At 39.6% G+C, this 21,659-nt stretch overlaps 1 protein-coding gene across 3 annotated transcripts in view; it reads left to right on the forward strand.

Annotated features, from left to right (window-relative positions):
- The window catches only part of stau2 (staufen double-stranded RNA binding protein 2), a 364,821-nt gene that overhangs the window by 163,031 nt on the left and 180,131 nt on the right, over nt 1-21,659 (forward strand). For all 3 annotated transcript variants that reach the window (XR_011960736.1, XM_072571389.1, XM_072571390.1), the window contains exon 8: nt 18,802-19,014. Coding sequence is in view for 2 of the 3 variants with exons in the window: in XM_072571389.1 (XP_072427490.1) it covers nt 18,802-19,014 (213 nt within the window). In the remaining variant the exon portion in view is untranslated. The remainder of the gene's footprint in view (nt 1-18,801; nt 19,015-21,659) is intronic.

Genomic DNA, 21,659 nt, shown 5'->3' on the forward strand with positions numbered 1-21,659 from the left:
GAAATGTTTGGATTTTTTCTGATGAATGCTTGGACAATCTATGCTTGTATCCGCTGGAGTTAAGAGTATGATGTGACTTGACTGAAACATGTAAGATCCAGAGCGGTCTTGAAAGGATGCACGTGGAGAAAGGTTTTCTCTTAGAGAAGAACCTAAAATTAGGAAGTCACTGTTTCAAAATGAGGGGTTATTCAATTAGGACAGAGATAAGCATAACTGTCTGTGTTGAGTGTGTTTGGCACACTCTTCCTAAAAGAGATGTAGAAGCAGAGTTTTTGAGTATTTTAGATTAGATTACCTACATTTGGAAACAAGTCCACACTGAAAGAAAGAAGGCAAAATCGAATGTAATAGTGTTACAGTTAAATAAAGGTAATTACAGGGGCATGAGAAAGGAACTGATGCAAATCGACTGGAAGCAGAGCCTAGTGGGGAAGACAGTAGAGCAACAATGTCAGGAGTTTCTGGGTGTAATTGAGGACACAGTACAGAGGTTCATCCCAAAGAAAAGAAAGAATATCCGGGGAGAGGTTAGACATCCATGGCTGACAAAGGAAGTCAGGAAATGTTTCAAAGAAAAAGAGAGAGTTTATAAAGTGGCCAAGAGCACTGGGAAATCAGAAGATTGGGAAGACTACAAAAACAAACACAGGATAACAAAGACAGAAACAAGAAAGGAGAGGATCAAATATGAAGGTAAGCTAGCCAGTAATATTATAAATGATAGTAAAAGTTTCTTTCAATACATAAGAAACAAATGAGAGGCAAAAATAGAAATTGGGCCACTCCAAATTGATGCTGGAAGGCTAGTGCTGGGAGATAAGGAAATAGCTGAAGAACTTAACAAGTACTTTCTGTCAGTCTTCACAGTAGAAGACATGAGTAATATTCCAACAATTAAGGAGAGTCAGGGGGCAGAGTTGACTATGGTAGCCATTACAAAAGAGAAAGTGCTAGAAAAACTAAAAAGTCTAAAAATCGATAAATCTCTTGGCCCCAGTGGGCTACATCCTAGAGTTCTGAGAGAGGTGGCTAAGGAAATAACGGAGGTGCTGACTGTGATCTTTCAAAAATCACTGGAGTCAGGGAAAGTCCCAGATGATTGGAAAATTGCAGTTGTAACCCCCTTGTTCAAAAAAGGATATAGACAAAAGATGGAAAATTATAGGCCGATTGTAGGTAAAATTCTAGAATCCATCATTAAGGTTGAGATTTCTAAATTCTTGGAAGTGCAGGGTCGGATTAGAAAAAGTCAGCATGAATTTAGTAAGAGGAGATCGTGCCTGACAAACCTGTTAGAATTCTTTGAAGAGGTAACAAGTAGATTAGACCAGGGAAAGGCAGTGGATGTTATCTAGACTTCCAAAAGGCCGTTGATAAGGTGCCTCACAGGAGGCTGCTGAGTAAGGTGAGGGCCTATGATATTCAAGGTGGGCTACTGGCGTGGATTGGGGATTGGCTCTCTGACAGAAGGCAGAGAGTTGGAATAAGAGGTTCTTTTTCAGAATGGCAGCTGGTGACAAGTGGGGTCCCGCAGGGTTAAGTGTTGGGGCCTCAGCTGTTCATTATATATATTAATGATCTGGATGAGGGTAGTGGAGGCATTCTGGCCAAATTTGCCGATGATACGAAGTTAGGCGGGCAGGCAGGTTATACTGAGGAGATAGGGAGGCTGCAGAAAGATTTAGACAGTTTAGGAGAGTGATCCAGGAAATGGCTCATGAAATTCAGCGTGAGCAAATGCGAGATCTTGCACTTTAGAAAAAAGAATACAGGCATGGACTATTTTCTAAATGGTGAGAAAACTCATAAAGCCAAAGTACAAAGGAATCTGGGAGTGCTGGTCCAGGATTCTCTAAAGGTTGATTTGCAGGTTGAGTCCATGATTAAGAAAGCGAATGTAATGTTATCATTTATCTCAAGAGTGTTAGAATATAAAAGCAGCAATGTGCTTCTGAGACTTTATAAAGCTCTAGTTACACCCCATTTAGAATGCAGTATCCAATTTTGGGCCCCACATCTCAGGAAGAAAATACTGGCAGTGGAGCACGTCCAGCCGAGATTCACGCGGATGATCCCTGGAATGGTAGGGTTAACACATGATGATTGGCTGAGGATCCTGGGATTGTATTAATTAGAGTTTAGAAAGTTGAGGGGAGATCTAATAGAAACTTAGAAGATAATGCATGGCTTAGAAAGGGTGGACACTGGGAAGTTGTTTCCGTTAGGTGCAGAGACTAGGACCCATGGGCACAGCCTTAAAATTAGAGGGGGTCAATTTAGAACAGAAATGAGGAAACATTTCTTCAGCCAGAGAATGGTGGGCCTGTGGAGGCCGGGACGTTGCGTGTCTTCAAGTCAGAGACTGATAAATTCTTGATCTCGCAAGAAACTAAGGGCTACGGGGAGAGTGCGGGTAAGTGGAATTGAAACACCCATCAGCCATGATTAAATGGCGGAGTGGTCTCAATGGGTGCAATGGCCTTGCTTCCACTTCTATGTCTTATGGACCCTTTGAAGAGTAACCCCCCCAGACCCATTCCCCTACCCTATATTTACCCTTGACAAATGCACCTAACACTATGGGCAATTTATCATGACCAATTCATCTCACCTGCACGTCTTTGAATTGTGGGTAGAAACCGGAGCACCCGGAGGAAACCGAGGCAGACATGGGGAGAATGTGCAAACTCCACGCAGTCGCCGAAGGCAGGAATTAAACCTGGATCCCGGGTGCTGTGAGACAGCAGTGCTAACTACTGAGCCACTGTGCCGTCCCAAATTTTAAAGCAGAGGTAGATGGATTCTTAATAAACAAGGATTATTGATTGTAGCCAGGAATGTGAATTAACCAAATCAGCTGGTTTTATTGAATAATGGAACAGGCCTGAGGACGAGGTGGCTTACTTCATATCCAGATTCCTATGTTTTTCTTTTTGTAATTTTCTGCTCAATATTAATTTGTCTTCCTTCTAAATACTTCAGAGATTTTGGATATTGATAAATATTTCACAAGCAGTGTTGCATTTTTGATGCAGTGTCATTTAACCTGTTGTTGTGTGGTAATTAAGTGAATTCTATGTACTCGCTAATCAGGTGACCTAGAAAAATGCTAGTTTGAATAAGTTATTCTCACTGGTGGAAAGATCTTAGTAAAAAAAATTGAAAAGAGGATTAGTGATAAAGGATTTCCTTTGTTATTCTCTCCCTACAAAGTAATCTCCTTTGGTGTAAAGAATCTAGTGATGAATGCCTACAATGCTTGTTCTTATCCATGTCACACAATTAATTGTTTTCTTTGCAGTGCCATTGCTTAATGTTTTCTGGCTAATTCAGTTTTACACTGCTTCAGTGCCATAGACAGCATTACCGTATTTGAGATTAATGCTAGGTCAGACAAATCCACACAAGCATTAGCCAAGTTCTTTTCATGTACAATAATGAAAACAAAGAACTGTGGCTGTGAGAAATCTGAAACTAAAACAAGATGCTGGAGAAGCTGAGCAAGTCTGGCAGAATCTGTAGAGAGAAAAAAACCCAGCTAAAACAAAGTTCTGAAGTCAGTGGACTCAAAACGTTAACTCTGTTCTTCTCCCTATAGACCTACTGGGTTTTTGTGTTTAGGTACGCTTGAATTGCACTTCATATGTTAGGCTCTTAAAACTTTCCGATGTTTTTGCAGAACTGAAAGTTGAAATTACTATTATTGCTCAGCTATGTTTTTAAAAATGTATTTAAAGAGTGTGGGTGTTGATGCTGCTCATCCTTAATTGCCCTTGAAAGGAAGCTGGTCAGCCAGGCCTTGAACTGCTGTTGCCTGTGAGGTCAAGACCCACCTATGATGCTGTTAAGTAGGGAGTTCCAAGGTTTTAATTCAGTGACCCATAAAGGAGTAGTGATATAGTTCCAAGGCAAAATGTTTTGTCACTTGGAGAATGATTTGGAGGAGGTGAGGTTCCTAACCATTGAATACACCTGTTCATCCAAGCAGCCTAGCTCACAGGTTTAGAGTGTTCACTCTGAAATGCCTTGCCAAATTTCTGCAGTGTATTTCATAATGGTATACATGAGCCATGGTGTGCCAGTGGTAAAGGGAGTAAATGTTTTTTAATCACTCAGGGGACATGGGTGTCTCCGGCTAGGCCAGAATTTATTGCCCATCCCTATTTGTCCTTGAGAAGGGAATGATGAGCTGACCCCACAGTCCATGGGCTGGAGGTAGGTCCACAATGCTGTTAAGGAGGAAATTCCAGGATTTTGACCCAACGGCAGCAAAGAAATGACAACTTATTTCCAAGTCAGGATGATGAATTGCTTGAAGGGGAACTTGAAGGTGGTGGTGTTCCCATGTGTCATCTGCCCTTGTCTTTATACACGGAAGTGGTTTTGTGCTTGGAAGATGCTGTCTAAGGATCTTTCGTGAATTTCTGCAGTGCACCTTATACATTGTACACACTGCTGCCAAGTGTTGGTGGTGGAGTGACTGATGTGCACTAAAGCAAACTGTGTTTCGCTAGATGGTGTCTAGCTTTTTGAAGCAAGTAGGGAGTATTGCATCATACTGCTGACTTATGCCTTGTGGACAGACTTTGGGGAGTCAGGGGGTGTGTTAATCGCTGTAGCCTCTGGTCTGCTCTTGTAGCCTCTGTACTTATATGGCAAGACCATTTGTATTTCTGGTCAGTGGTAACCCCATGATGTTGATAATTGGGAATTTAGTGATGATAACTGAATCAAATGTCAAGTGGCTGTGGTTAGATTGTCTCTTACCAGAGAAGATCATTGTCTGGCATTTGTGTTGTGCCATGGTACTTGCCACTTTTCAACCCAAATCTGGATGTTGTCCCGGTCTTGTTGCATTTGGACATAGAGTGCTTTAATATGTGAGGAGCTGCAAATGGTGCTGAACATTGTGCAATGATTGGTGAACAGCCCCACTCCTACCCTGATCATGGAAGGAGGTCATTGATGAAAAACTGAAGATAGTTGGCCTGGGACTCAAACCTGAGGAACTCCTGGTGAGATGCCCTGGACTGACACCACTGATCTTCAACAACCACAGATATGACTCCAACCAGTTGAGAGTTTGCCCCTGATTCCCATTGACTCTAGTTTTGCTCAGGCTCCTTGATGCCACACTCATTCAGATGTTGCCTGAGCAGGTTATTGCTGAGCAGGTGCCACTTGATGGCATTGCTGAAGACACTTTCCATCACTTTACTGATGATTGAGCATAGACTGATGGGGCAGTAATTGGCCAGGTTAGATTTGTCTTGTATTTTGTGTACAGGAATTATGGATAATTTTCCACATTGTCAGGTAGGCACCAGTTCTCTAGCTCTGCTAGTACTGCTTGGCTAGAGATGTGGCAGGTTCTGCACCACAAGTCTTCAGTACTATTGACAGAATGTTGTGTTAGAATCCTCATTAATTTTTCATTATTTAATCTTACTTTTGGTTATCGTTTTTGGATTGGAGGTGAGAGCTGAAGATAACATTTGGACCATGAGTAGTAGCTTGCTTTTTTAAAAAAAATCACAAACTGTTCTTTGGTTATGAGGCCAGACCTGAAAGTTAATCGCAGTTTTCTTCTTGTTAAAAGTACTCCATAGATGCTTTGACTCTGGAGAGTCTTCTGCTCAAGCAGATGGCAAATGTTGAATGTTAACTGGAAGTTCATAGGGAGACAACCAATCTTGTAAAGAGAGACCCGAGTTTATACTAGTTTTTGAACTCTGTTTAAATCAGAAACACAGTTTCTGAAAAAGCTACAGACAGAGCTTTGATTGCTCCTTGGTTGTCCTCTCGTCAACTTCTTGAAAGTTCAAAGAACAGAATATCTGTTAAAATAATTAAATTAGTATTTCTTGGAGCCTACTGGAAGCTATCTGAATGCCTGGTGTTGTCAGAAACCAAGAAAGGTATAGTCTCATATGCTGATGAGACTGACCAGTTACATCTCATTCATTTTTCCCTTTTGATTTATCCCTTAACTGTGTCTGTTTGTCTGTCTTTCTTTGTGTGAGAGTGGAGGCTAGAAGTCAAGAGTAATGGGTTTAAATCATAGATATTAATTAGTTTACTTTCTGGTTTAACTTTGCTCTGCTAAAGCTATTGCATTATTAATAAATTGGTCAATCTTTTATTTACATTAAATCTGGTTCTGGTATCAGTTAATAACAAAGTCTGCTCCTGGTTATATAAATATCTGATAATGAACCATTGGGATTGATTTGAAGGGTCATTGAGTATTTTAATTCTACTATGTTGTGAATACAGGGATAGGGAGGCTGACTTGATTTGGCTGTCTGACTCCATGTTGTATTAGTTGTCAGGGCACATGGCATTTGCAGTTTTCAGTACTGCCGAGCTTTTCTTGAAATCACATTGAATTGGCTGTTGATGGGCATCTCTGGAGGAGACAAAGTTGGATCCTCCAGTTGGCACTTTTTGCTGAGATTGTTGCAAATGCTTCAACTTTATCTTTTGCACTAATGCGCTGGGCTCTCCCATCATTGATGATGGGGATATTTGTGACACATCCTCTTTGTCTGAGTTGTTTGGTTTTCCACCACCATTCACAACTGGATACGGCAGGACTGCAGAGCTTAGACCTGATCCATTGATGGTGGGGTCACTTTAGGCGGTGGATAGGGTGCCAATCAAGAAGGCTATTTTATACTGAATGTTGTTCAGTTTTGTGAGTGTCAGTCCTGCATGCATCCTGATATAAGAAGAATATTTCAACACACAGCAGGTATCTACTACATTGTTATCTGAGCAGTATAAACTCAACAGTGCAATCATCAGCGAACATACTCACTTCTGACTTCATGATGAAGTGAAGCTCTTTGATGAAACAGCTGAAGATAATAAGGTCTAGAACAGTACTCTGAGGAACTCCTGCAGAAATATCCTCTGTCTGAGACAATTAGCCTCTGACACTATAACCAACTTCCTTTTGTACTTAATAGCGCTCTTACTGTGGAAGACTTTTTCCTGATTCCCATTGATTTCATTATAATCTGGTCCCTGATGTCACGCTTTGTCTAATTCTTCCTTGATGTCAATGGCTGTCATTCTAACCTCTCCTCTGGAATTCTGCTCCTTGTCCATGTTTGGACTAAGGCTGTATGAGCTCTGAAACCAGGTTGCCTTAACTAAAACTGTGTCAGTGAGCAGGTTATTGGTAACTGTAGTTTATTTGCACTTTCAATGATATCTTCCATCACTTTACTGATAATTGAGAGTAGAATGAAGCAGCAGTAATTGTCTGCTTGGATATCCTTTTTTGTGGACACAATAGACCTGACCAATTTACACCTTTTTGAGGAGATGATCTATTGGAGCAGCTTTGCTGGAGGCATGGCTAGTTCAAGAGTACTGGAATACATTAATGCAGCAGGCACACTATCAAGGCCTTGCTTTATTGAGTGTATTTAGCTGATTTTTGACATCACAAAGCGAATTGAATTGGCAGAAGATAGGCATTTGTGATGGTGAGGACTTCAGGAAAAAGCTAAAGAAGGAGGTCATTCTTTCATGGGAATGTGGGTGCTGGTGGCTAGGCTAGTATTTATTATCAACCCTAATTGCCAGCAGAAGGTGGTGTTAATTTCCTTCTTGAACCACCGTACACCTTGGTTTATAAGGATCCTCAGTGCTGTTTGGAAGGATGTTCCAAGATTGTGACCTAGTCAGGATCATGTGAACCTTGGATAGAACTTCAAGTTAATAGTGTTCTCATGCATCTGGTGCCCTTGTCTCTGTCTACCTGGAAGAGGCTGTGGGTTTGGAAGATGCCTTGAAGAAGTATATACAACTGTCACTGTGCATCAATGAATGAAGTAAATATTGAAGGTAGTGGTTATGGTGTCAATCAAGCAGGCTGCTTTGTCCTGGATGTTGTTAAATGTCTTGAGTGTTGTTGGACTTGCATTCCTTGTTTGATAATGAGGATGTTCATGAAACCCCTTTGTCTTAGTTTTTTAGTTGTTCCCCATCATTCACAACTGGATAAGGCTGGACTATGTCGCCTTGTTGTGATCCATTGGCCTTGGGATGCTTTGTCTTTTAATGTGTTCTGCTTCTGCTCCTTATACATATAGTCTTGTGCTATTTTTTAACCTAGTCGCTCCTTCATTTTTAGTCATGATTTGGAGATGCCGGTGTTGGACTAGGATGTACAAAGTTAAAAATCACAAATACCAGGTTATAGTCCAACAGGTTTGATTGGAAGCACTAGCTTTCGGAGCGACGCTCCTTCATCAGATGGTAGTGGAGGGCTCAATCCTAACACACAGAATTTTTAGCAAAAATTTACAGTGTGATGTAACTGAAATTATACATTGAAAAATTGATTGTCTGTTATGCCTTTCATCTGTTAGAATGCCGTGATAGTTTCACTTCTTTCATGTGCAAATCACAAAACCATTTTTTAAAAAGTTGCATTCTCGGTGACAATGCAATGGTGATAGCTAGACAATATGTTGAAGGTGTTGGCCCCTTGTGTTCTCTGTCTATGCCATGATGCTTAGATTGATTCTAATCTAAAAAGTGAGATAACGGAGTTTTACATGAATTCATACAGTTTTTGAGCTCAGAGTTCTATATGAATGCATGCAGTTTTTGAGCAAAATACAATGTAACCCTGAAAGTACAAATTCACTCCACAAAATATATGTGTGCATGTGTGTGTGTGAGTGCAGAGTGTCTTAAGTCTGTGAGGGGGGTGCATGTGGGAGTGTGTGTGTCTGTAAGGATGTGTGTGGGTGTCTGTGTGCGCGTCTGTGTATATGTGTGTATAGGAGTGCCTGTGGTGTGTGAGTGTGTGTGTGTAGGAGTATCTGTGTGTGTGTATAGTGCAATGGTGGTCATCTGTAATGTGACATGAACCCAAGGTCCCCGTTGAGGCCCTCCCTATGGATACCGAACTTAGCTATCAGCCTCTGCTCAGCCACAGTCCTCCAAGGCAGACTTCAGGCAGCAGAGAAAAGTGGCCGATCAGAGGCTAATAGCTAAGTTCGGTACCATAAGACCATAAGACATAGGAGTGGAAGTAAGGCCATTCGGCCCATCGAGTCCACTCCGCCATTCAATCATGGCTGATGCGCATTTCAGCTCCACTTGCCAGCGTTCTCCCCGTAGCCCTTAATTCCTCTAGACAACAAGAACCTATCAATCTCGGCCTTGAAGACATTTAGCGTCCCGGCTTCCACTGCACTCCGTGGCAGTGAATTCCACAGGCCCACCATTCTCTGGCTGAAGAAATGTCTCTGCATTTCCGTTCTGAAATGACCCCCTCTAATTCTAAGGCTGTGTCCACTGGTCCTAGTCTCCTCGCCTAACAGAAACAATTTTCTAGCATCCACCTTTTCAAAGCCATGTATTATTTTGTACGTCTCTATTAGATCTCCCCTTAATCTTCTAAACTCCAACGAATACAATCCCAGTATCCTCAGCCGTTCCTCATATGCTAGACCTGTCATTCCAGGGATCATCCGTGTGAATCTCCGCTGGACACGTTCCAGTGCCAGTATGTCCTTCCTGAGGTGTGGGGACCAAAACTGGACACAGTACTCCAAATGGGGCCTAACCAGAGCTTTATAAAGTCTTAGTAGTACATCTCTGCTTTTATATTCCAACCCTCTTGAGATAAGAGACAACATTGCATTCGCTTTCTTAATCACAGACTCAACCTGCATGTTTACCTTTAGAGAATCCTCGACTAGCACTCCCAGATCCCTTTGTGCTTTGGCTTTATTAAGTTTCTCACCATTTAGAAAGTAGTCCATTCCTATATTCTTTTTGCCAAAGTGCAAGACCTCGCACTTGCTCACGTTAAATTCCATCAGCCATTTCCTGGACCACTCTCCCAACCTGTCTAGATCCTTCTGTAGCCTCCCCACTTCCTCAGTACTACCTGCCTGTCTACCCAACTTTGTATCATCGGCAAACTTCGCTAGAATTCCCCCGGTTCCCTCATCCAAATCATTAATATATAATGCGAACAGCTGTGGCCCCAGCACCGAACCCTGCGGGACACCGCTCGTCACCGGCTGCCATTCTGAAAAAGAACCTTTTATCCCAACTCTCTGCCTTCTGTTAGATAGCCAATCCTCAATCCATCCCAGCAGCTCACCTCGAACACCATGGGCCCTCACCTTGCTCAGCAGTCTCCCGTGTGGCACCTTATCAAAGGCCTTTTGAAAGTCCAGATAGACCACATCCACTGGGTTCCCCTGGTCTAACCTACTTGTTACCTCTTCAAAAAATTCCAACAGGTTTGTCAGGCATGACCTCCCTTTACTAAATCCATGTTGACTTGTTCTAATCAGACTCTGCTCTTCCAAGAATTTAGAAACCTCATCCTTAATGATGGATTCTAGAATTTTACCAACAACCGAGGTTAAGCTGATTGGCCTATAATTTTCCATCTTTTGCCTTGATCCTTTCTTGAACAAGGGGGGTACACATGAAAGAAGTGAAACTATCACAGTATTCTAACAGATGAAAGGCTTAACAGACAATCAATTTTTCAATGTATCATTTCAGTTACATCACACTAAATATTTGCTATAAATTCTGTGTTAGGATTGAGTCCTCCACTACCACTTGATGAAGGAGCAACGCTCCGAAAGCTAGTGTGCTTCCAATCAAACCTGTTGGACTATAACCTGGTGTTGTGTGATTTTTAACTTCATTTTTAGGCTACTGTTGCTATTTCTGATTTGCTTTTCCAATTTGAATCTGTGATATTCAATTTTTTGTATCTATTTTGTACTAAGTAAGTCAGCAAACTGAAAATTGTAACATTCAGAGAACGTGGTGTGCTGATATCAGTTACATTTGACTTTGTTCAGGAATAGAGGCAGGACTTGTGAGGTTTTTAATGGTTTGCTAAAACAATTGGTTGGTGTCTGAACCGTCAGTTCAAAGGTTAGAGTTAGTTGGAATTTGTAAAGCAGTTAAAGAGAGAGAGAGTTAGAATTGGTTTCCATGAGGGAAACATGCTGCTGTTGGCTCTGCTCTTGAGAAGGTAACTTAATTTGAATGACTTGGGGCTCAGGAACAGGCAAGGAGCAGGTAATTGAGATTGCCATTTTATGGAAAGATATTAAAACTGGGCAATTGAATGAGAATCAAGAATTTTGTGTCTCCTGTTTCCCTGATATTTTTGATAATTTTATGTATTTTGAGACAAAAGGTTCACCTTTCAGTTAGCCAGCTTGGAAAGACATTGGAAATAGACTCCAAGGTACACATAGAACTATGTTCCACCAGCTGCTTTTGAGAGCAGCGCAGAGAAAAGAAAGTGATCTGTGACAAGAGACCTGTGTAACTGCAGAACCTTTATTTCCCAGTCAATATCAAACACTATCCATTTTAAATTTATTATTAAGAGTTTGATGTTTTATTGGATGTAGGTTTGTTCGCTGAGCTGGAAGGTTCATTTTCAGATGGTTCATCACCATACTAGGTAACATCTTCAGTGAGCCTCTGGACAAAGCACCGCTGATGATTCCTGCTTTCTATTTATGTTTTAGTTTCTTTGGGTTGGTGATGCCATTTCCTGTGGTGATGTTATTTCCTATAGTGATGTCATTTCCTGTTCTTTTTCTCAGGGGGTGGTAAATGGGGTCCAAGTCAATGGTTTGTTGATAGAGCTCTAGTTGGAATGCCATGCTTCTAGGAATTCTTGTGCGTGTCTCTGTTTGGCTTGTCCTAGGATGGACGTGTTGTCCCACTCAAAATGGTGTCCTTCCCTATCTGTATGTAAGGATACAAGTGAGAGAGGGTCATGTCGTTTTGTGGCTAGCTGACATTCATGTATCCTGGTGGCTAGTTTTCTGCCTGTTTGCCCAATGTTTGTTACAGTTCTTGTACAGTATTTCGTAAATGACATTAGTTTTTCTTGTTGTCTGTATAGGCTCTTTCAAGTTCATTAGCTGCTGTTGAGTGTGTTGGTGGGTCTGTGGGCTACCATGATGCCAAGGGGTCTGAGTAGTCTGGCAGTCATTTCCAAGATGTTTTTGATGTAGGGGAGAGTAGCTAGGGTTTCTGATGAGTTTTGTATGCTTGTTTGAGTTTGTTGCTGAGAAATTAGTGGACTGTGTTCATTGGGTACCCATTCTTTTTGAATACACTGTATAGGTGATTTTCCTCTGCTCTGCGCAGTTCCTCTGTGCTGCAGTGTGTGTTGGCTCATTGAAATAATGTTTTGATGCAGCTTCGTTTGTGGGTGTTGGGATGATTGCTTTTGTAGTTCAATAATTGGTCTGTATGTGTTGTTTTCCTGTAGACGCTGGTTTGAAGTTCCCCATTGGCTGTTCACTCTACTGTGACATTTAGGAATGGCAGTTTGTTGTTGTTTTCCTCCTCTTTAATTAATTTTATGCCAGTAAGGATATTATTGATGGTCTTGAAGGTTTCCTCTAATTTGTTTGTTTTAGTGATGACAAAGGTGTCATACACGTAGCAGACCCAAAGTTTGGGTTGGATGGTTGGCAGAGCTGTTTATTCGAGTCTCTGCATTACTGTCTCTACTAAGAATCCTGATATCGGAGATCCTGTGGGTGTTCCATTGGTTTGTCTGTATGTTTTGTTGTTGACGGCGAAGTCGGTCAGGCATAGTTCCACTAGCTTGACGATATTGGCCTTGCTGATGATGTTGGTGCTGTTTGGTGTATGTGTTTTTGCTTCTTCTAATAGTGTAGTCAGTGTTTCCTTGGCCAGGTTGGTGTTGATTAATGCAAACAGGGCTGTTACATCAAAGGTGACCTTGATTTTCATCCTCTTCTGTCTTAATGTCTTTGATTGTCTTCAGGAATTCTTGGGTGGAGCAAGTGGAGTGGTGTGAGTCTTCTACTAAGCGTTTTAGTCTTTGGTGTAGCTCATTTGTCAATCTGTATGTTGGTGTTCCAGGTAGCAAGACTATGGGTCTGAGGGGGGGCTTCTGGTTTGTGAATTTTGTGTAATCCATAGAAGCGTGGTGTGTTGGATCTGAAGGTTTCATTTTTTGGAAGTCAGTCTTATATATTTCTCCAGATTTCTGAAGTTGTTTGAGTAGGGCTGTGATTCGGTTCTCTAGTTGTGGGGTCGGGTCTGTCACGACTTGTTGGTAAGTGTTGGTATCTGCAAAAAGTGTGTTTGCTTTTTCAATGTAGTCTCTTTGATTTAAAATGGCTGTCAAGCATCCTTTGTCTGCAGGTGGGATAGCAATTTTTAAAATTTTTTTTTAGTCTTTCTCGTGCTTTCCTTGCTTTTGTGTTGAGTGTGTTTCCTTCCTTTTTTCTGCTTAGTGTTGGTGCGACTGCCTGTCTGATAGTTTGCTGGGCTTTTTCTTTGAGTTGGTTGTCTTTCAGTGTTGTTTCTAATGCTGCTAAGAAATCTTTCTTGTCCACATCCTAGAAGTTGTCATTTAATCCTCTTACTAAGACGGCTTTTTCAGTGTCTGTTAAGGGTCAGTACGATAAGTTTTTTTATCCAATCTTCTGTGTTATCAGTGTTGTCAGAAACCCAAACATATAAATAGAAAGCAGGAATCATAAGCAGCGCTTTGTCCAGAGGCTCACTGAAGATGTTACCTAGTATTGTGATGAAACGTCTGAAAGTGAACCTTCAAACTCAGCGAACAAACCTACATCCAGAACCTCAACTTGAGCTACAAATCTTCTCAAAATTGTTGATGTTTTATTATCACAAGGTTAGTAAATGATAAAATTCCTTTTGTTTCATTCAAGAAAACCTTTTGCAAATAACTCCTTTGTTTTCTAATGAATTGTGTTTTAAGTGAGGTGTGATAATTGATGCACGAATAGATAGCTAAAATATTTGTTGCAAGCAACCAAGAGAGGTGTAAAAATACACATTCCCCCTAATCACCAGATTGTGAGACCTATATTTACCTTACATTTATTCTGGATTTGGAATGTAAGTTTTATATATATTGTAACTTGATGCTATAGTTTTGTATAGTAACGTTTATTGTTGTTTGTTCAAGTCCTTGAAATCTTCTGACGTGGCAAAATAGATTATTAATTATTATACAGAAACTTAAACTACACCACTGCTTGAATCTAATTATGCATATGTTCATTCACTCATAGGATGGAAAAAACAGACAAGATTGACATATGAGAGCAAAATGCAAAAAGTCTGAAATAAAAACAAAGTGCTGCAGGAATTCAGCATCAGTGGAGAAGGAAACAGAGATTGCATTTTGAGTCCGATATGATGCTTATTCAGAACAAGATAGACAATTTTGCAGAAATATCATATTTTGAAGATATGGGCACAAAGGAAAAATACTTTGAATCAATTATTTATGATAGATAGGTTCTTGATTAGTAAACTGATCAAGGATTATGGGGAGAAGGCAGGAGAGTAATGTTGAGAAACCTATCAGCTGTGATTAAATGGCAGAGCAGACTTAATGGGCTGAATGGCCTAATTCTGCTCCTGTATCTTAAGGAAATTAAGTGACTTTCTGACAGTTTTTTTTTGTTGACAATAATGATATTATGTGACTGCTGACTGTGACAATCTTCAGTTCGGTATCTGGTCAGTTGAAGTCTTCAGTCATTTGCTGGATTTAAAACGTTTTCTTTTTTCAAAGTCTTTTCGTGGTTTTCTTCCGATCACTTGTAACCAGTGTCCTTGGCATTGGAAAGTGTTGTTTACAATCAGTTTGAGATATATGCATATTATATCAAATATTAATAATTCAGATAACACATCTTAACAGTATTTCTAACTCTGTAATTTATATTTGTTAAAAGAAAGAAGAAAAATGTACTTGAATTAATACAGCACCTTTCATGTTCAGCCCTACCCAGGCATCTCAAAACGCTCTGCAGCTAATCAAATGCTTTTGGAGTATGCTCACTGTTGTTGAAAGCATTGGGAATATTTTGAAAATGTTGGAAATGTTGGAGGAGGGATTCTCCCTGTAGGACTATGATCTGTACAAAGGTTCTTCTTGAGGCCTTAAATATGTTGCACTCCAACTGAGATATGATTTGAACAGATCTACAGCATACTGGGTGAGAAAGCCAACAGATTAGTGGAACGACACCCTTTTCACGATGATATCAAAGTTTTTCTAATAGACCACTAACTCTTAACAAATTATTTTGAACTTTGCAAAAACACACGTCTTCTGTACTGACATCTGTAATTTTTTATGGCGTCTATCTTCCCTCTGTTCTTAATGTCTCAGTGCATAATTGTTGTATCCTTTACTCACAGACTCAACAATCTCCCCCAGTTTCCTCTCAGCTTTCCAGATTTTTCACTGTTCAGTCTTAATTCTACAGGCCCTTGAATCTTTAAGTTGCTTATATTTTTGCAAGCCTTTCCCAGCATTTCAATGATGGTTTCCCAGTGTTCTACTTATGCTTATTCCCAGACTTATACAATGGGCAATTTATTGTCCATAGAACAATGCAGATTCAATGTTGTGCTTTATGATCTGAGACTTAGATATTGCTACTTGCAACCTATTGTATTTGATTGAGCAGATGTGCCACAACGTAATTTCTACAATTTCATTTGAACTGGTTATTTAGCCGGTTGGGAGAACCATTTGTTTTAAATAGTCAGTGAACTTGCGTGGCTTCTTTAGTTTTAATGTTGCTTTTTCAAACATGCCTCTGTTTCTGATTTAAAGCATTTCACAGCATTTGGCTTATCACAGTCATTTGATCACATCAGCATACATTTTTGACATAAACTTTGGAAGGTTACCTATAATGCAAGCTTTATCAATTTACTGCTGGAACACAAATTCACAAGTTTGCTATCTTTTCTGGAAGTAAATCTGTGGAGGTATGAATGAAATTAGAATAGCAGTCAGTACTCGGATTATTGTGTTACTTCACTATAATTACTTTTTAGAACATCGATGATCATAAATTTCATATCCTTATGTTGGTTTTTTTCAAAATATAAAATGAAACATGAGAACACATCTGACACTAATTAAGTGAAGGTGTCATTCTGAAACCAATTTCTGTAAATACGAGGTCAGCATCAAATTGTCCAAACTTTGAAATGAAAAAGCACAAACAAGTTTGTTAAATAATGAATCACAAATCTTTGCTGGAATAGGTTTGTATACATTAACATTGAATTGTATGTAGTGGATATATGGCAATGAATTTTGCTTCACATGTCCAATATAAAGATATAATTTGACTACTGTAATGAACCTTTAGTGAATGATGAAAGACCCAACTAACATATGAACAATTAACCTAGGTGATCATTTTTATTTTAAAATCCTTCTCTGAAAAATCATAATTTGAACACTGCAGGTAAACAAACTGTCACATAGGTGAATTCAGCAATATATTTAGTAAGTAAAGGGAGAGTGAATGGGTAGTAGAATATTAAAGTAAGGATGTTTTGCTACAGGGTATTGGTGATACTACATCCGGGATACTGCATACAATATGTTTCCTTATTTAAGGAATACAATAAATGCATTAGAAACAGTTCAGGGATGCTTGATTGTACTGATTCCTAGGATGGAGGGGTTATCTTATAAGGAAGTTTTGAACATGCTGCGCCTGTTTCTGTCAGTTTAGAAGAATTAAGAAGCATCTCATTGAGACATATACGATTATGAGAGGCCTTGACAGGGAGGATACTGAGAAGATGTTTACCCATGTGGGAACAATTAAAACTAGGAGACATCATTTACAAACAGAGTGTTCCATTTAAGGTAGGATGAGAAGAGATTATCTGAGTATTATAAAGTTATTTAAACTCTTTGCCACAGCGGAGGAAAAAGTATTGATATTTTTAAGGTGGAGGTAGCTAGATTCTTGATTAATAAGGGAGTCAAAATTATTAACAATAGGAGACAATATGAAGTTGAGGCCACAATCAAATCAACCATGATGTTACTGAAAGTAAGAACAGATATATGCTGGTATTAGGCATACCAACTGCATAGTCCTGCTCCTAATTTGGATATTTGCATTTTTGGATGAAATATTTTTAAAATATATTTGTGATAATAGATATAGAAAAGGGGAAACTGGAACAAGATAGAAATATAGCATATAAAATAAGAGTTAAATTATTGTTTCCAGCGATTATAATCTTCTTTTGGACTAAATTTGTGCAAGAAAGTTATCAGCCAGGAACCTCAGTCCTGACTGCTCAGTCAGTATCATGAACTACCACATCCTAATTTTGATTGTCAGAAATTCTAATTTCGGGGTTTGGTGTGGACACCATGTACCTTCCACAAGTAGAACTTGTAGAACTCGTAGGTTTTTCTGGCTTTCACAAATTTTGTGAGACTGTATTTCTCAGGATGGTCAGTGTATGGGAGACAGAGGAATTTCAGATAAAATCTCTCTGCAGCCACTTTGTCAGGTCAGGAAGGGCTGACATTTACTTTTGATGAATTTGTGACATCAGTACTTGGAGTGAAGGATCACGACAAGCACATTACCCCTCCCCGTCATTGTTCAGACCTCTGTTAAAACAAGTGAGGAGGGCACACAGTGGAATGCATTCCTCCATCTCACTGTTGTTATGAAGATGTGGGTGTACTGTACCTTTAAGAGAGTTAAAAGCTAGCAGAACTACCTAACAGCGCTAAGTGTTTTGAATGTAACATGTGGTCCAACTAGGTAGCTAGGTTAGCTGGCTGCCTGGGGACAAAAACAGATTTGAATTAGGCCAATAAGTTTAACTTATACCCCCCCAAAAAACAAACTCGAATCAAGTTCGAATTTAGTATATTGACAATCTTAAAAGCTAATGACACAATCCAATGCTTTGAGGGTATAAGACCAGGGAAAACTGAACAGGGGGGGAGGAGAACTGCCACACCACTAGCATGTAGAGACTGCCAGAAAAATAGCTCTCTTAAAGGTATCTTTATTGATCAGCAACCTGTGAAACAGAAACCCCTAAGTAGAAAAAAAGAAGACAGGGGAAGATATGAAGAGAAGATTTCACATCTGGCTGGTTTTGAAAACTTGAATTTTTGGTAAATTTTAATTGCGGGGTTTTATCGGACCAGTATTGTAGAAGGGAAGGTAAAAGATAGGTTAGAGGAAGGAGTTGTAATTAGTTGTTAGTTAATTATTCTCTCTTATACTTAAAGAAATAAAGTTGTTAATTTTTGTTGTTAAATAGTTCTTGGCCTCTCGAATTTTCACAAATTACTGCATGGGATAAATCTTTACTGTGTTGCTGGTTTAAATTAAGCAGAGAGTTTACCCTGTTTCATAACACTGTGTTGAATCAAGGTAATTACAATTGTCACTTTTTTTGAGACTTTTCTATGCATGGTTGATGCTCTGTAACTATAAAACTGAAAAAAAAAACTTTTTATGAAGAGATTCTATTTCAGAGGGAGACTTAAGGTCCCTAAACATACAACAACCTGTTCTATAAACTGCTCATGTTTTGAAGACTGTGACAAATTGCATCACAGCAACTGAGACAATCCACACCATTCTTAAGGAAATCAATTCACTCAATCTCCCAAAGTTAATTAACCTTTACAAATTTCAGGTTCTGGATTCACATCTTCACCACAAAACTAACCCATTCTTTCTTGGAACATACTCTATCTGTATTTCAAGTTTTATTGAAATATGTCCATTCAGTTTTGAGATTCATTTTTTACATACTGACTAACAAGCATTTTCTCCATCCATTTTCAGAGGTAGAAGTAAATACAGCAAGAGTCTATAGTACCGCTGGAGGGAAAAAAGGGAAGAAACTTGCTGAGAGATATACAACATTTTCATTGACATTTTCCCTTTGCGACAGGTAACTAGAGAAAGTGGTCCTCCACACATGAAGAGCTTTGTCACCCGTGTTGCAGTTGGCGAGTTTACAGCAGAAGGAGAAGGAAATAGTAAAAAACTTTCCAAAAAACGAGCAGCCGTAACTGTCCTTCAAGAGCTAAAGAAACTTCCTCCCCTGCCAGTGATTGAAAAACCGAAAACTCATTATAAAAAGCGACCCAAATCTATACTGAAGGTTAGTGATAGTGTTAAAGCAATTTATGCTTTTCCAGAAAAAGAGTGCATGTTAAAAAAAAAGAGTAAACTTCCCTCTGTTTCTTTAATGTTTTGCTGTGTGTTTCTGATATTGGAGGACATTTGATGGTCAAGTGTGGACTTCCAGTCAGCTTTTTCTGCTCTGAATAAGAATAGGAAATATTTTTTCTTATGTGTCCACACTTACAAGGGAGACTACCTTAAAGATAAAAATCACACAACACCAGGTTATAGTCCAACAGGTTTAATTGGAAGCACACTCGCTTTCGGAGCACTGCTCCTTGACTTGTGTGATTTTTAACTTTGTACACCCCTGTCCAACACTGGCATCTCCAAATCATATCTTAAAGATGTGATTAGATTTATAGTTTATCAGTTTCATGCCTCTCAACTCCTTCGTCTTTACAACAACGATCCAGCTAGTTGTGCTTCTCAAATTGCAATAAACTTAACTATTCAATTAAAAATGATGTAGAATTGCCTATATAAGAGTTACAATATGTAAACAAGCCATTTGATTCAAACTGTGTGTTGATGTTTATCCTTCACACGACCTCTAGTTCTAAACCCATGCACCCTTCAACCACTTTAAGTCAATTTAGTCTAAAAAGTTGACATGGTTTCTGCTTCCTTTGCTAACACTGATAATGTATTCCACTGCCCCAAAATCTTAAGGGCAGAATCTTCCGTAATGAACTCTATGGGTCAATCTTGCTAGAGATCATCAGTTCCACTCAGGCTTGGTCCAGGTTTCCTTACATAGCAGTGCATATTTTGTCTCACTCCTTTTGTAGGTGAGCTGATACAGGAGTTGAACAGTAAATCTTATGGGGCATGCAGGAAGATCTTGACCCCACCGGAAAATCTGGGTTGAAGACCTGGACATGATTTTTGAAGACCACCCAGATATCCTTTAAGTCATTGTAAGCCTGAAGCATCACTCAGCTTTGACGTTTGTCCCATCACTCTGGACTTGTCCCAACTAGCTAATAACTGTCCTGCAGTATCAATGACAGCTCACTAGGGATTCTGGTTTTGCTTAAACACAAAAGCAGGGAAGTCCTCTTCCCCCATCATGGCAGCAGGATGACCTCCCTTTAGGCCTGGACCATTGTTGCAGCATAGTTCAGCACCGGTGACGTGCACAAAAAGACCTACATCTACTGCAGGAAGAGGATGAAAAATCTTCTGTGCTTTGTAAGGCTAAGTGGTGCCAGTCTTCTAATGCAAACTGACACTCACTGGGTTAGACTCAGTGTAAATGTGCCAGTGCACAGGTGATGATGATCACCTGCAAACCTTAGAAGCACATGGAATAAATGTTCAGAAGGGCTGACGCCCCTCATGTTGTCAGTCTTCCACCAGTGCATTTCATAATCGCCGAGTGGGAAAGTCTCAGGACCTAGCATGGCTGTACATGCTAATACACCCATTGTGATCACTAACAACCTTTTTTATTTCTCTATCTGAAGGGCAGGATTGCCCATAACAAGAGGAAGTGTACAAGAGGAAGTGTACCCAGAGTACCCATGGAGAGAGCAGATTCAATCCCTTAGAGTAAAATCCTGAAAAACTAGGCTGAGAAGAAGAGTTACATTTTTGGCAGTTATTTAAGAACTTAAGACTATTTATTCAATGGAAGATTTATTCACCAAGTTAAAATACATCAATTGATTGAAAAAAAATTGAGAATGAGACCGACTTGGAATTTAAAGTTTCAGAGCCCTCACAGTGAAGTTAGTTAAATTTTTACTGTATTGATTCGTTGGACAGAATATCAAGTTACATTTAGTAACGACAACATTTTATCAGGTTTATAAAGAAGAAGCATCAGAAACAAAGAAAAGGAGCATGATTCTGATCATGTGGTGTTGTATTCTGTATGAAACTACCTCAGACACAAAAAAATGTGTGAACAACATCACAGCAGCCATCTCTGTAAATCAAAAATTTGAATCATATTGATTAAAACCATTTTGAGAAGGTCACAGATTGTTGGTTAGTCTATCAACCATCTTGGAAAATGAGTCACTTCATTCAACTCTTTGAAGACACTATATTGTTAAAGGAAAACTGATCTTTATGTTGAAACAGCATTTAAAACAGCAGAAAGTTTAACAGCTTTCAGGCTAAGTACTACAACAACAATATTTAGAGCAACAAGAGTTGAACAACAAATTTAATCAACAAATAATACAACAAAACAACAAAATGGAGTGCAGTATAGGGAGAACAAAGTTCTAGCAATCAACTTACAAATCAAGAAAATAATCAACAAGTACCTACAATGCTCAGCCAATGTAACAAAATTCACTGATAATAATCCCTCCATCAGAGAAACTCAAAGTATCAGATTCATTTGATAGATTAGTAAATTGGCAAATGCAAAGTCAAACAATATGGAGCAGAAAAAGCATAGCATATCAGGCAATGTCCGAGGAGCAGGAGAATCGATATTTCGGGCATAAGCCCTTCATCAGGAATGTTGGGGGCTGGGGGAAGGTAGCTGGGAGGCTGAGGGATAGATGGAGGTGGTGGGGGGGGGGGGGGGGTGGCGGGTAATGATGATAGGTTGGAGGGGAGGGTGGAGCAGATAGGTGTGAAGGAAGATGGACAAGGTAGGAC

Source organism: Chiloscyllium punctatum, chromosome 5 (assembly GCF_047496795.1).
Source record: "Chiloscyllium punctatum isolate Juve2018m chromosome 5, sChiPun1.3, whole genome shotgun sequence".
Lineage (NCBI taxonomy): Eukaryota > Metazoa > Chordata > Chondrichthyes > Orectolobiformes > Hemiscylliidae > Chiloscyllium > Chiloscyllium punctatum.